This window comes from Eulemur rufifrons, chromosome 18 (assembly GCF_041146395.1).
Source record: "Eulemur rufifrons isolate Redbay chromosome 18, OSU_ERuf_1, whole genome shotgun sequence".
In the NCBI taxonomy this organism is placed as follows: Eukaryota; Metazoa; Chordata; class Mammalia; order Primates; family Lemuridae; genus Eulemur; species Eulemur rufifrons.
In genome coordinates this window covers 65,907,621-65,923,320 of record NC_091000.1, presented here as the reverse complement: position 1 = coordinate 65,923,320, position 15,700 = coordinate 65,907,621, and the positions used below count along the sequence as shown (strand labels likewise).

The 15,700-nt window shown below is 52.5% G+C and overlaps 1 protein-coding gene across 7 annotated transcripts in view; it reads left to right on the top strand.

Annotated features, from left to right (window-relative positions):
* FARS2 (phenylalanyl-tRNA synthetase 2, mitochondrial) overlaps positions 1-9,599 on the top strand; it is a 504,609-nt gene extending 495,010 nt beyond the window's left edge. For 4 of the 7 annotated variants that reach the window (XM_069493083.1, XM_069493082.1, XM_069493080.1 and 1 more), the window contains one exon: positions 9,307-9,599. In XM_069493083.1, the coding sequence (XP_069349184.1) occupies positions 9,307-9,445 (139 nt within the window). In that variant the 3' untranslated portion in view covers positions 9,446-9,599. The remainder of the gene's footprint in view (positions 1-9,306) is intronic. The other 3 variants (XM_069493078.1, XM_069493077.1, XM_069493076.1) reach the window with 1 other exon arrangement.
* Positions 9,600-15,700: the final 6,101 nt, after the last annotated feature.

Below are 15,700 nucleotides of genomic sequence, written 5' to 3'. Positions count from 1 at the left end.
GGGTTTGGAAAACAATGGAATAGTTGAAAAGAATTTGTCAAATATGGTCAGACCCTGCCATAGCATTATAAGTGGGGGTATCTAAAAAAGTCCTTTATTTAAAAAGTAGCCATCTTAGCTGTTAAAGCTGACGGAATCGTGGAGGTGTCCTGTCCAGGGGGCAGAACCGAATCATGTCACACTCATCACAACGATCCTGCCGTGTGCGTGTCGGTGATCTGTCGTTTGTTTTCAATATAATGCGAGTTCTCAACTTCCATTTCTAGTAATAGTTAACTAGGTTATTTGGGCAAACCCTCCTCATTGAATTGTTTTTTATTGTGGTAAAATGTATATAACATACAATTTGACACTTTATCCATTTTCAGCTGAACAGTTTTGTGGCATTAAGTACATGCACATTGCTATGCGACCATCACCACCGTCTGCAGGACTTTCTCATCTTCCCAAATTGAAACTTGGTCCCCATTAAGCACCTCTCCATCTCCCCCAACCCTGGCAACCGCCATTCTGCTTCCTGTCCCTGTGAATTCGACTCCCCCAGCTACTTCATGTGAGTGAGATCATCCGCTGTTTGTCCTTTCGTGTCTGGCTTGTTTCGCTGAGCACGTTTTCAGGGTCCATCTATGTTGTAGGGTGTGTCATGTCAATGATCCATTTTTATAGATGAGGAAGTTGAAGCTCAGGTAATTCATCTAAGGTCATTCAGGTCTTTCTACGTGGGCTAAAGTAGAGCCTCTATAATCTTTATCTACATAAACATAATGCAAGAATAATAAGAGATTCCACTAGGTTTCCCCACAGCAGCTGTCTCCATGTGCACACGCGTGTAAAGACCGGGAGCCCCAGCCCTGTCCCCGGGGGCAAGGGCACGGACCCCTGCTTTTGAGGCGCCTGGCAGGAGACACTCGGAAGTACCAGGAGAAGTCATGGGGGCGATGGGAATAAACAACCTGGCCGTGCTTTGGAACTTCCCTGAGGACTGGGCGGGTGTTCGATGTTAAAAGCATTTCTTGCCTGCAAAATGTGTGTGTGTAAGGAGCTCTGACATGTGGTGCTGGCGTGTGGCTGACCAGAGCCAGGCTGGGGCGGGCGCCGTAGTTTCTCTCTCCCTGCCTGGGCTCCGCCTCCGTCAAGGGTTGTATCTCCCTAGGCAGTAACTGTCAGAGGAAGCATCTGCGCTGGTTTCTTGTGACTGACTCCAAGGAACAGAAGTCCCTCTGGGAGGAAATTGCAGGCCCAGCAGCGGCAGCAGTGAGGCGACTCCGGTGTCGGCTGGCTGTGAGCTGGGGGGACACCGCTCAGAATGCTGCAGACGCCCATTCAGAGGAGGAGGAGAGGGAGAAGCTGTCGGTGGTGCAGGGCATGTGGGGAGAAGCGCTAGGGCATCTAGAGTGTCTGCTGCGGCCTGAGAGCCGGCTTTCCTGCTGCGCCCTGCCAGGCTGTGCTCTACCCTCACTAACCACGCCGCTTCCCTCTCGATCTGATCACTCACATCATGGGGACGCCTCGTGCCTCTGTCTCAGCCCTTTGCCTTCGCCCTGTGCAGGCTCCGTAGGTGCCGGCTGACCGCTGGCACGTGTCCTGCACGTGGCTGCTTCCTGCAGAACCTCCTCGTCCTCCCAGCTGACTCTGGGGACTCCAGAGCAGGACCGAGCCTCAGAGACCAGCCCTCTCATGGGTGAAGAAAAAGCCCAGCAGAATGACTCAGCCAAACTCACGTCGTCATCGCTGGGGGCTTGGCCTGGACCCGGGTCTTCTGCCTCCCCAGCCTGTGTCCTCTCCTGCCATCAACCCCACGACGCCGTCTTGCTTGGAGAACCCCAGAGCAGTTCGTTAGGAAAAGCAATAGAGAGCCACCAGACCCTGAGTCCCACTATCAGAATTTCATTTTCTCCTCTTCCCTTTTGGACTTTTTTTTTTTTTTTTAATATAGGGAAAGTAAAAGGAAAAAAATGATTTCCTTAGTTTCCAGACCACTTGTTTAAATCGTGCCCAATTCTGAGCCGTAATTCATCACTCTCCCTGCCTCCCACTCCTCACTTCGTTTTTGCAGCCAAAGCTGACTCAGGCGTCCGTGCTCTATAGGAAGGCAGCTCTTCCCATCCTCCGTCTGCGGTCAGAGTCCAAACCCATAAAGGGTGGGCAAAAGAAACACCTCAGAAACACAAGCCCCCGTTCCCCAAGCCGCACTCTGCTCGCCAGTAAGCCACAGCAGTAAACAAGGAGGATGGGCACAGGGCACCCACTCTGGGCAGCAGCCTCTGTATTAGGACCCTGCGGACCCCCGCACTCAGTCCCCACCCTGGGAAGCCCGTGCCATCCGCCGCACTCTACACACGAGGTCCCGAGGCACAAGGGGTTATGCACACCGCCCCAATCTCCCAGATAGCACAGGGCAAAGCAGGAACTGGAACCAGGTCTCTCGAACTGCCACGTTGGGCTCCTCCACTCCACCATGCCTTTCAGTGCTGTATTTCCGCAGTGGTTGTGGAATTAGTCCCCCTCCCACACTGCATCTCCCACCGAGTCCAACACCACCCGTGAAAGCACTGCACGTATCCACCCTCCCAGCCGTGCACACTGTGCCTGCCGTGGGCAGCTGCAGACGGTGTCTGCACTAGACGGGCAGGAGACGGATGAGCGAGAGCCGGGGAAGCCCAGTGTTTGTTACTCTGAAAATGGAACCTGCCCCGTGACAGCATCTTCTCTCCCGCTGAGTAATCCCTGCATGAATAGGCGGCATCTGCAAGGACTACTGGTCCTACGTGATCTATTCTGGGAGGTGTCGAGTGCACCATCCAAGAACATGAAGTCGCTGCTCTGTCACAGATGGAAGAGCAGACTACTGTGGATGTTGCAGGAGCTGGGTTTTGGCTGGATCCCCTGGAAAGATTTTATTTCAAGTTCAGAGCCCATTTAGTTGCCAGGGTAAACCAAGTGCTTGTGTCATAGAAGTATTTCAACCCTCGCTAGCACTCTGACCCATTGTTCCTTCCTTCCAGTGAGACTTGACAGCCCTGAGTTCTTTCAGCAAATCCGTCACTGGCACACTGTGCACTGGAGCGCAGTTTGCTCCCAGCAGCAGTGTTGGTACTTGCTAGTGTTATCACTGAGCTGGTCAGGAAGAAAAACAAGAAAGAACTGGGAAGGGACCCCTTTTAAACATTTATTGTGACTAAACGTAATTGTGACTAATTGCTAATCCAGATTTGACTATACTCGGCACCTACGCATGTTTGTCTTTGGTCCAAGGCAAGGGCTTTGGGAAGAGGAAGTGTCAAAACACAGGCTCCCTCCCTGCTGGTACGTTCCACTGTCCAGCCCCGCTCTCCTGGAGGGCTGCCCCTCCGGTTCTGGATCTCAGTTTCCATATGAGCAGCTGGACTTGGACAGGATGGTAGAGTTGAGTGGGCCTTGGCAGTCACATTGGAGCAAGGAACAGAACAGGATCCAAGCGAAAGTAAGTTTCAGAAAAAGTTGGAGTCATGTTTCCAGTTTCAAGAGCCAGGCTGAGTCTCTCAGAGGGAAGCTGGCGTGAGGCTGGGTGGGAAAGTGGGAGAGGTGGGGTGCGGGCACAGTTGTGCGCCATGAGGTGGTTCACCACTTGCCAATCGTAGGGGAATGTGGGCTGTCTTATGTGCTGGGCTCTCCCCGCTAGAGGTGAGCCCCTAACAGGCAGGAGGATCCGAATCGCTCTGGTGGGCCCAGTAGTGCCAGTGCTGTGCTGGACAAACAGCACATGGAAATGCACTCAAGGGCAAATCTTGGGATGGCGTGAGGTCACGTGTAGGGTGTGGCATGGCTGACGTCACTGCCCAGCAAGTACGAGCCCCCTCCAGCTGTCGTGGGTGTAGCGGGGAATGGTTCTCCACTCAGCGCCCTGCCTGGCTGCTGCGGGACCTTGGATGTCACTGTCCCCGGGTGTGAGCCAGTCGAGGGCAGATACTGGGTTCCCTCCATGCATTTTTCTGTGTCCAGTTCAGGGCCTGGAACATGCTGAGTATTGAACGACTGAAGAAGTCTATGAATGTGAGAGTTGAAGCCCTGGAAGCTCAAATATTCTAAGATTCTTACACCAAAATCTCTAAAATAATCTCAAGCTCCAGCTAATGACCAGCTCATTTTAGCCAATGTCCCAATCCAGTGAAATTCCAGCACCAAAAAAAAAATGTTTCAGACTCTCTCCAAACTCATTACAATGGGATTTGACCTCTCAAACTCAGTAATGAGCAATTTGTTTACTTTGCCTGTGAGTAGAAGCTGTGAGGTACATAAAAGAGAACTTTTGTTTGCCTTTAAAACTCCAGATTGTCAATGCAGCGTGTTGTCTTCTTCAGGGAAGGCATCTTATCCTGAAGGCTGTGCCCGGCGCCCTCACCCTATTTTCTGGCCCTCGCGGCCCTCATTTTCCCAGCCAGCTGCCTGGCTTCGCAGCCCATCTGCTGGAGACTCTAGCAGCAGGAAAGACTTTATTAAATCACCTCTGCCCCAGGGGCAGCCCCCTCCACATCACAGGCCAACCCCCCCACCAAGTGTGCCCTGTTAGTGAAAGGGCAGAGACAGGAAGAACATGGGCTTGGTCGTCTTTCTCTTGAACAGGGTGAGCAAAAGCAGGTACCCTTCTCAATGGTCTCCAAACCTTGTCCTTCTTAGAGGAAGGTGGAGTGACAAGAAGTGGTTGGAGACAATGAAAGGGAACAGGTGAGGTGTTTGTTGGAGGAGTCCCTTGTGCTGGCTAACAGCTCAGCTCTCAAACTGGATTTCTTCCATTTTGGTTTTGTTTTTTTAATTGAGGTAAAATTTACATAACAACCATTTCTAAGTGTACAATGCAGTGGCATTTAGTACGTAAACAGTGTGCAAGCAAACATTTCATCACCCCAAAGGCAAACCCCACACCCACCAAGCAGTCACTCCCCGTTGCCTTCTCCCCCAGCCCCTGGCAGCCACCAGTGCGCTTTCTGTGTGCGCAGACGTCCCCTTGCTGGGTATTTTATATAATGGAATCAGACAGTACGTGATCTCTTGTGCCTGGTTTTCTTCACCTACGTTTTTGAGGTTCCACGTTGCATCTGGTATCCGTCTAGTACTTCATTCCTTTTTATGGCTGAATAATATTGTATTGTATGGATCTACCACATTTTGTTTATCCACTCATCTGTCGATGGACATTTCCACCTTTTGTCAATTGTGAGTTGTGGTGCTGTGAAAATTGTTGGACAAGTTTTTGTTTGAACACCTGCCATCAGGTGTTTAGGGCATATACCTAGGAGTAGAGTTGCTGGATCATATGGTAATTCTGTGTTTAACTTTTTGAGGAACTACCAAACTGTTTTCCATAGTGGCTTGCACTAGTTTACATTCCCACCAGATTGCTGGTTTTGAATCCAGCTCTGCCACTGATTAGCTGTGAGTGTGGGCAAGTTACTTATGCTCTGTGTACCTCAGTTGCCTCATATTTATAATGGGACAGCAATGCTATCTACCCAGTGGGTCTGTGATGCTTACATGAGTTAATGTATGTAAAGGGTTTAGAACACATCTGGTGCATAGCAGGTGCTACATAAATGTTTGCTGCTGCAGCTGTTATTTAGGGATAGTGGGAGTCATGGCAGATGAAAGACTGAAAAGATTTTGGGCTAATAGAGGCTGCATTGGGTGATATAAAAGAATCAAAAGCGCTCCAATCCAAACACATGGAGTTTGTCACTGAGGGCATCCCACCCTTTGGGGAATCCATCTTCTTACCTATTTACTGATAAGCTGTGAGATCCTTCTGCTCGTGTTCCTGTGATTTCCATGGCTGGACCACTCCTCAGGAATGAGGAGACCTGGGTCCTCCCCGCTTGACCACCTGCCAGCTCTACTTCCTTCAGTTCTCCAACATGGAAAAGCACAACAGGAGTATGTCCTGTCATCAGAAGCTCCAAACAGAAGTTTCTAGGAAACCAATGAAAAGAAACTTTCTCTCTCTTCTTTGGTGTTAGAAAGAGGCAAACCTGGTTGATTTTCAGTTGATTCTATTGAATTCAACAGAATCACCAAATATTCTGACAAATATTATTTCTCTTGATTTATAAAAATTAATGCATATATTTATGATTTATTTACACCTAACTCATCAAAATGCTTTGTATAGGCTGGGCGCGGTGGCTCACGCCTGTAATCCTAGCACTCTGGGAGGCCGAGGTGGGTGGATCGCTCGAGGTCAGGAGTTCGAAAGCAGCCTGAGCAAGAGCGAGACCCCCGTCTCTACTAAAAATAGAAAGAAATTATCTGGCCAACTAAAAATATATATACAAAAAAAAAATTAGCCGGGCATGGTGGCACATACCTGTAGTCCCAGCTACTCGGGAGGCTGAGGCAGTAGGATTGCTTAAGCCCAGGAGTTTGAGGTTGCTGTGAGCTAGGCTGACGCCACAGCACTCACTCTAGCCCGGGCAACAAAGCGAGACTCTGTCTCACAAAAAAAAAAAAAAAAAATAGGCAAAATGCTTTGTATAAGCTGTTTGAGGTCCAAGAATACTTAGAGTGGCCTTTTGAAGTACATAGACCTAGGAAGACAGATTTTTCCCCCATTCGTCTTTGATTGGCAGTAAGTTGTAGAGTTGCCATACCACCAACTCTTCTGCTGGGAGGTACCTGAGTGAACCAGTGGAAAAAAGGTAATGTAATGACAGTTGCCACAATGATCCTTTCACCTCACACACATATGGCACTTTACAATTTGCAGAGCCCTGTCACTTTCCAAACAGGTCCTGATTTCTCCACATCTTCTTCAAAACTTGTTATTTTTCATTTTTTATGGCCATTTTAGTGAGTGTGAAGTGGTGTCTCATAGAGGTTTTGATTTGCATTTCCCTAATGGCTGAGGAGGAACATACTTTCATGTGCTTATTGGTGTTTTGTATATCTTCTTTAGAGAAATGTCTATTCTAATCTTTTGCACATTTTTTATAGGGTTATTGGTCATTTCATTGCTGAGTTGTGAGAGTTCTTTATATATTCTAGATACAAGTCCCTTATCAGGTATATGACTTGCAAATATTTTCTCCCATTCTGTAGTTTGTCTTTTTACTTTCTCGATGGTGTCCATTGAATTACAAAAATTTCTAACTTTGATGAAGTCCACATTTATTGATTTATTTTTTTCTTTTGTCCACTGTGATTTTGGTATCATATCTAAGGAGGTTTGGATCCAGGGTCATGAAGATTTATTCCTCTGTTTTCTAAGAGTGAAATAGTTTTAGCTCTAACATTTAGATGTATGATCTATTTTTTGTTAATTTTTGTGTGTGGTATGAGGTAGGGATTTGATTTCATTCTTTTGCATTTGAACATCCAGTTGTCTCAGCACCACTTATTGAAAATACTTCCCCCTAAGGTGGTCTTGGTGCCCTTGTCAAAAACCAATTAACTGTAAATGGGGCAATTGTGGTTTGAATGGCAGGAGTCAGCACTTGGTGGCAGCAGGGGGCATGGATGTGTGGTTTCATCAGCTCCCACTCCTGGAGAGCCCCTGTTTCCTTCTCTGTGCTGGGTTTTCCTGTCTCACTGGCATGTTGGTGTCTGGAAGGCCTGAGTGAGTGTGGTGTCTGGGGCACTCACGTTAGAGCAGAGAGTGAAAGAGCCACACTGCTTTGTGGGAGGCCCTCGGGCCAGTTTGGGCAGCAGAGCCATTGGCCTGAGCTGGGCTGAAAGAAGAGGATAGGGAGAAGTTTTGTTTTCTCCGTTCATCTAGAGCAGGCCTCCATGTGCTGTCAGGATGCCCCAGGAAGCCCCCTAAGGAAACCTTCCTCCCCCAGCCTGGCTTGGTTGTTGTAGCACCTCAGTGGTAGCTTATTCCTGTGGCTTGATCCAAGCAGGGACCCTGTACTTGGCTGAAATGCACAGCACCCTGTATCTTAGGAGCTTATCTTTCCCAAAAGTGGGCTCCAGGCAGGAGAGAGGACGAAAGCAGGACAAAGATGACCAAGCCAGGCTGGCAAAGAGAGAGGAGGAGACACTGGAGGGGGAGGTGGAGGAGATTAGGGAGGCTAGGACCAAGGCCGACTCCCCACTTACCAGGCATATTCTGCCCAGCTGAGGACTCTGGCATTAAAACCAAGGTGGGGCGGGGGGAGTGGAAGGAGGCGGAACTGCAGTGAGAGCAATCCATGGAGCATCCAAAGGCTCTGGACTCAGGGGGCAATGGTGTGGACTAGCAGGTCTTCCAGGGACATGACGGGGTGGCCTGGGTGCCAGTCCCAGCAGAAGGCCACTTGTCCAAGGCCCTGGCATTACTGAAGGCGCAGCCCTGCCTCACCTGCTGGAGAGCATGTGTTCTCTCCCTGGTTAGGCCAAGAGCTGGGTGACGTGATCCCAGAGGGGATCTGCCTGGGACCGCTGGGTTTCACTTTCGTCCCTGAGGTGAGGAAGGGCATGGGGTGACTGTGCTGCTGCTGGGGGCTGGAAAAGAGGAACTCACGTGGCACTGAAGTTGAACAGGTCCCGTCATTAAATGGAAGAGAAGTGCAAGTGCCCAGAGAGGGGAGGTGTCGGACCCCCAGCCACACAGCCAGTGAGAGGCAGCTCAGGCGGAGGGTCAGGTCTGCCAGCTCGTGGCCAGGGGTCTTTCTGATGAGACCCACTGACCAGTGTGTCTTAGCCACGGTCATGCAATTAGAAAGCCCTCCTGCTGTCATTTCCATGCATTCCAGAATGACTCAGCTGTTCCATGAAAGCCCAGTCAACACCACCGTGGCAAAAGCGATGGTCCACACAGCACATGCGTGGCATGTGTGGTCTTTGTCCTTCCCGTGGCTGACGGGTGCCGAGGGAGTGATGCCCTCAGCCCTGTCTCAGGCCTTGCGGACACTGCAACGTGCCATACAAACATGCCTGTCTTCTGTGACACGGAAAGGGTGGAGGCACACTCGAGTTGGCGCCTAGCCCTGTCTGCTTGTCAGAATTACCTGGTGAGCCTGGGACTGGCTCAGAGCCCAGGTCCCACCTCCCACCTGCTGAATCCCACTCTCCGGGCCTTGGCCTAGGAAATCAAATTTGTCAGCTTCCTTCCCCCGGGACTTTGATGCATCCAGTGCAGTGGGAACCAGCAGTCTCTGTTTGTCAAGGTAACGTTTCCCTAACTACCGCCTTCCCCCCAGAGCACGGAGAAGATGCAGGTGGTCAGTGGCAAGTGGTACCTGGATGCCATGTCACTTCCCCACCACGGTGGGGAGGGCTGTCAGGGCGAGCTGTGCTGCTGTTGCCGGCACTGGCTCTGTCGTCCCACACTCACCTGCGTTCTCTTGCACTCTCCAGGACACACAAGACCAGCCACTGTTACCGCATCACCTACCGCCACATGGAGCGGACGCTGTCCCAGAGGGAGGTCAGGCAAGTCCACCAGGCTGTGCAGGAGGCCACCGTGCAGCTGCTGGGCGTGGAGGGCAGGTTCTGATGTCACCATTTCGCCAGGGCTGCGGCCCTCCCGGGGCTCCAGGATCTGCTGAAAGAGAAAAAGAAATGGTTTGTGAACTGGGGCATCGGTCATCTTTTGATAAATGGGTCAGTTTTAGGATTTTCAGAAAATAAAAGATCGCTCTTGAGAAACTGTTGACATAGCATTTGTCTTTTATTTGGAGGAAGGGGGGAAAGGAGCGATGATATGAGTTCACTGCTATTCCTCCTGGAAAGGCTGTGCCCCCTGGCGTTGGCGCTCTGCGGTTAATTGGTCCCTCGGTTCCATTAAGCACCAGGCGTGATTTCTTGCTTGACAGCCTCTTCCACCCGTGCAATGATTGAAGCCACACAGAGGGACCTCAGAAACTCAGATACAATGCAGGAAGCCTTTTGAATCAGCTTCCATTCCTTCCTCCCTTCTCTTCTTTTTCTGTTTGCAAAGGGCAGGCTTCAAAGAGGGCACTAATGAAATGCCGGGGCTCCCCTGGAAAGTGCAGGGGTTGCATCTTTGAGCCGGGGCACGATATCTATCTGCTTTTCATAAATTCGTGGCTGGGAGTCAGGCCTCTGGCCCCGGGACTTGGGCTTGGCTGCCTTTGCCCCGCTGGAGCGGGAAGAAAGGGGAGAGAGTGGCCCCAGAGTCTTGGAGGCACACTCAGAGCCGGTCTTCAAACTCCCTTCGAGTTTTGTGTGCCAGCAGGAGGCCTCCACTTGCGGCAGGCGACCTTTGAGGAGGAGTATGGGGCTTTGATGTTCCCCCTTTTCCATCCCGGGCACTTTGTAGTCTGCCTGCCTCATTCATGACCAGTTTTAATAATCAGATTCCATCCCTGGCGTGATGCTGGAGGCGGCTGGGGAGCTGTGAGTGCCGGGATAAATATTTGATGAGGAGTGGCCATTATCAGCCAGCGGCATGGGGTGGGCAGCTGCTTCCCAAAGGGAAGGAATAGCTTTAATGTCGTCTTACTGTGTGATTAATTTGGTCTTTTCCCTTGGATTTTCAAGGGAATTAAGGAAGCTATACCCCAAGCCCCACACCCAAGTCTGGAACCAAATCACTGTCTGTGGCCCTGGGGCCCACTGGCCTGGCGCAGTCCCCCAAGTGGATGGATCTGACTGGGAACGCACGATGTGATCGGTAATTTCTTCTTTGGAAGTGTTTGCCAGAAAACTATTTCTGATCCAGCCTTGGGCTGCACCTCCAGACATCCCTTCCTCCCCGCGGCTGGTTAGGCATTCATCATTCCACCTTAAGAAAGCAAGCTGGGTGAACGCAGTGCAGCCACCATGCTGCTTCCCCATGGCCGGCACCTCAGCAGATAGTTGTCAGATACAGTCATGCATCGCTTAACAGGGGCATGCTCCAAGAAATGCATCCTTGGGTGATTTCATTGTTATGTGAACATCACAGAGTGTTCTTACACTAACCTAGATGGTGTCACCCACTGCACACCTAGGCTATCTGGTACAGCCTGTGGCTTCTCGGCTGCAAACCAGTATAGCAGGTGGCTGCACTGGATGCTGTGGGCGGCTGTAACACAGTGGTGAGTATCCGTGCATCTGAACACAGCTAAACACGGAAATGGTCTCTTATGAGACCAATGTCTGTATATGTGGTCTGTTGTTGACCAAGATGTCATTATGCAGCGCATCACTGTACTTGTGCCAAGCCCTGTGCGAGGGCCTGGGGTAGGGCTGACATTCAGAAGGGTTCACCGAGGCCTTTCTTGAACATTCTGTCAATGAGGCATAATAGACTGTTATCTAAATTTTACAAATGAGGGAACAGAGGCCCGAAGAAGTCACAGGACGTGGCCAGGCACAAAATGAGGAGGTGGCAGGCCTCACACTCAAGCCGCTGCCTTCAAGTTAAGAGTGTCTGTGCAAACAGAAGTGGGCGGGCTGTAGGGTCTGCACCTCTGTCCTGCTCCCCGGGCTGCCCTGTTTCTGGGAGGACCCCAGCTGTGAGGGCTCGTGCAGACCCTCTCGGGGTCCGCTGTGACTGAGAGGCACTCAGGCCAGAAGTGGGCCCGCCCCTGCCCCTAGGGAGCCCAGGGAAAGTCCAACTCTTGACTTTTTCATGTAACTCCCCCAGGAGGATACATAATGAAAAAGGAAAAAACAGTGAAAAAAACGTAAGTTACTCCACCAGATAAACAGTCACATACAACTCCTGTATGGAACGGAGCGTGGTGACCAATAACAGGGCCATTGCTGTGACCCTCCGGGAGGCTCCACTCCCCCTTTTGTCAAATGGGAATAATCATAGCGCTTGTCCAGAGGTTTGTGAGGACTGAGACCTCACCTGCACTGGGCTTGGCACAGAACCCGGCACCCAGCCCGCCATCAGTAAGGGACACCTGCCCTGATTGGTATTCAGGGAGGAAAGACGGAAGCATGAACCGTTAGAACCAGGACAGATCCCCTGAGTCGGTACGTGAGGACACTGAAGTCCAAAGGGACAAAACGACTTAGCCTAGGTCGCAATGACAGTGACGTGTTGTGGAGCTGGGCCCAGAACCAGGGTTTCCAGAGCGCTGTTGCTAACACGGCATTGAGTCCGACGTCCCAAATGTATCTTTAGGCCTTGTCAGAGCCTCGTCACTCAGGAGGGTCCCTGAGGCTGTGGCACCCAGGCAAAGCTGGGGTCTTCCTAAAGATCCCAGGAGTTGGACTGTCTTGTGATGCGGTGGCCACGGGGAGCAGCATCCCCGGCACCCCTGTTGTCAGGGGCTTGGAGACGCGGTGGTGTGAGGGGACAGCCTCACGGAGAGTCTCTGTCCTTGTAAGGATGCTCTAAAATCCCACATCCTGCAGTCCAGGACCAAGTGTCCTTCTAGCACACGTGTCACCTGTCCGTATGACAGGCCTCTAAAGACACCAGCCACACAGAGGCCAGCAGGCACTGGAGATAAATTCCGTGACCAACTGGAGCCTCGGGAAGAGCGGAGGCCCTGAGGGCTCAGCAGCCCCTGTGCCTCTGTGCCCCCCTCCCCGCCGCCTCTCCCCCTGCTCGGAGGCCTGGTGGGCTGCGTCCCCTGTGCCCTGCAGCTCTCGGCCCCCGGCCCAGTCGGTGCAGCAGTCAGGAGATGGCAACGAGGCCCTTCCACACTGAGGTTATTCTCTTTTGTTCATACGTAACAGAAGCCAAGTGAGCAAACTCAAAAGACTATATGGCAGCCCCCAAATGCCCCCACAGTGGGCTCCGTTTGCCCAGACACCCCAGTGGGCACACGGGTGTCCTTGGCTCTCACTCCCGGAGTTCCTGCTCCCCCCTGACCGTCACCCCTTGAATAGCACTCAGCGGCTGCCAGCCAGAGCCCATCTGCGGGTGGTGGGAGGGCACCGCGTCACTAACAGCAGTAATGGCGCAGTGACGGTGGCTGACATCTATGGCGTGCAGGTGTGGCGCTCTGCACTGACTCTGCCCCTTAGAGAGTGGGGGCCGCTGGTCTCCATGCCAGCGACAGAGCCGGCCCGGCCCAGCCCAGTCCACATGCATCGTCTCGTGCCGTCCTCACCAGCCCATGGGCCCCTGCTCCCCATTCTCCAGGTGACAGATTAATATGCTCCAGGAGACACTGCAGAGTCAGCACTTAAGAAGGCCTCTCTGACACCCACATCTGCACCCTTAACCTCGCCCCCCACGCACCTGCGAGGCACGCCCACAGCCTGGGCTAGAAATTCATTCTTGACCCTGGCAAAGGCGAATGGGCCACCACCGTGACCCATTCAGTGACATCTCCACATCTCCAGCACAGGGCTTCACCCTGCAGGACAGTGGCAGCAGCCACAGATGAGCCGCAGGACCCTCTCTGGAAGGTGTAGGCCCTGGGACGTGGGCCCTTGGGACCAGCTGTGGGTTCTGTGTCGAAATCATTAGAGGCCTGTCTTTATCCTCAGATGTTCAAAGTGGCTTTACTCTTGCAACGTAGTGGCTTCGGGATGGCAAATCAGATGAAGGACACAGTCTGAGCCGGGAGGGTCAGTTCCTGAGTGACACAGGAAACTCGGAAGCTGCGCAACCTCAGGACCCTGCGAGGGCGACCTGCGTCCCCTGAATTCTCTAAGTGGCTTCTGTACCCAGAAATGCCTCATTGCTTTAAAAGAAACAGCAAAACAAACCAACAGAGCCAGTGTCCTGTTCAAAGGGAGGGGTACACACGGATTTCCAGCCATGTGCATGAGACCATCCTGCTCTGTCCTCTCTCTAGCCCGTGTCTGAGCTGGGGGGCTGTGCTCAGGGGGAGACGGGAGTGGGAACGCCCCACCCGGCACTGGAGCAAGCCCGAGGCCCAGTCGGGGTCTGAACCCGGCTCTGCCGCGGATGAGTCATTAGCAGCCCTGAGCGTTCCTTTCCGCAACTCTGAAACGGAGGCAGTAGTTTTGCCCTTCCTACCTCGGCGCCTGTGTGACTAGCTGAGCAAGGAGTAAGAAAATGATGTGTGTAAACCTCCCAGGCTTCTCATCTGAGCCTCAGGAAAGCTCTGGAAGGTAGCCACCGTGTCTACTGAGGAGCTAAGAACACGAGGCCCGAGGACCAGGCCCAGGGTCTTCGGGTTCATGAGTTGCAGAGCTGGGCTTTAAGGCCTCTTCTCTGTGACACTGACGCGCGTGGTCTGCCACCCGCACCCGTGTCTGCCGAGAGCTGAAGACAGGGGGATGCTGCGAGCAGCGCTTTGCCCTCTGTGGCCTTCTCCGCAGATGAAGTCAGCCTGTGTGTGTCTGTCTATGCTGGACAGAAGCCTTAGGAGAGGCGTGGCGTGCTCACGCACCACAGTGATGGCGGGAACATTGCGTTCAACAGGCGAAATCAGCGTGGGCGCTTGAGACTGGTTAATCTGCAGGGATCAGTCTGGAAAGGAAATTGGTGTGTTATACTCTCCAGAGCAGCACGTCCCGGCCCGTGTGGCTGCACCGTTGGCCAATAGAACGTCACGGGCAGGACACAGGCACACCCAGGGCTGCGTGCAGATCGTGGCTTGTCCCCTCTCTCCCAGGCTAGAAAGGATCCCCTAAAGCACTTCACAGAACACTTCACAAAAAAGATTTATAAATGACCAGTAAGATGAAAAGATGCTCAACATTATTAGTCATCAGGGAAACGCATTTGTGAAACTATAGAAGAGACAAAACTAATCGACACTGGCAAAAGGCAGACCCGAGTTGCCTGGGGCTGGAAGGGGACTTACTGAAAAGAGGCACAAGGGAAGTTCTGGGTGATGGAATGTTCTGTATCTTGATAGGAGTGTGGGGTGCACGGTGAATGCATTTGTCCAGACTCATCTAACTGTAGCCTTTAAGATCTGTGCCTTGCACTGTATGTAAATTATACCACAATAAAAAGAAAGAAAGAACAATGACTCCTGCTTCATCGCGCAGCCAAGTGAGCCCTGCAGCTCCAAAGCGAGAGGCAGGTGGGCGCCGAGGGAGCAGGGCTCCCACAGGAGCTGCGCAGCAGGTGGGTCTGAACGGACTCTGGGGACCAGGTCATCCTTGAGTTGATGGAGCACCTGGGGCGTGGAGCTCTCTCCAGGAGGGTGACAGCCACATGGATGAAACCACAGGGTGGAGCTGGCGGTGTCTGAGTGCAAGCCCAGGCCAGCAAAGGACAAAGGGAGAGAGACAAGGGGCCCTGTGGGGGCCCCAGCGACCCATAGGGTGGACCCAATGGCAGAGAGAGGAGGGAAGGGCAGGAACCAGCGCTGCTGATAGCAAAGCCCCAAAGTCCCTTTAAGCTGGAGCAGCAGGCGGCGCCGAGCTCATAACAAGGTGCTTCCCGCGTCTGACCCCTGCCCAGTGACCACACAGCAAAGCCAGGGCAGGTGCCTGTGGCTTCCTGGTGTCACAAAGACCCCTCGCCCACCCAGAAGACTCAGCAGGAGCCTCTCCCCCCTGCTCTCAGGCCGCCAGCCCTGGCCAGCCTGGTTCCGCTCAGGTGGGGGTAGGGGACCAGCACCCACTTTCAAACCAAAGCCCCTCACCCCCAGGTGACACAGCTGAGCTGGACAGGGCAGCGACTAGCCACCCCCAACTGGGTAAAGCAATGGCCCTGCTGAGGGTTAAAGACACCTCAGGCAAACTGTGGCTCTACCACTGACCAACTGGGAGAACTTGAGGAGTTTCTGAACCTCTGTGACTCAGTTTCCCTATTTGTAAAATGAGGGTGCCAATCACAGGCATGGGATTATAGTGAGGCTAAAATGAGCTAGGGCATGGGGGCCCATCAAAGGTAGTCTTGATTGTCACAAGG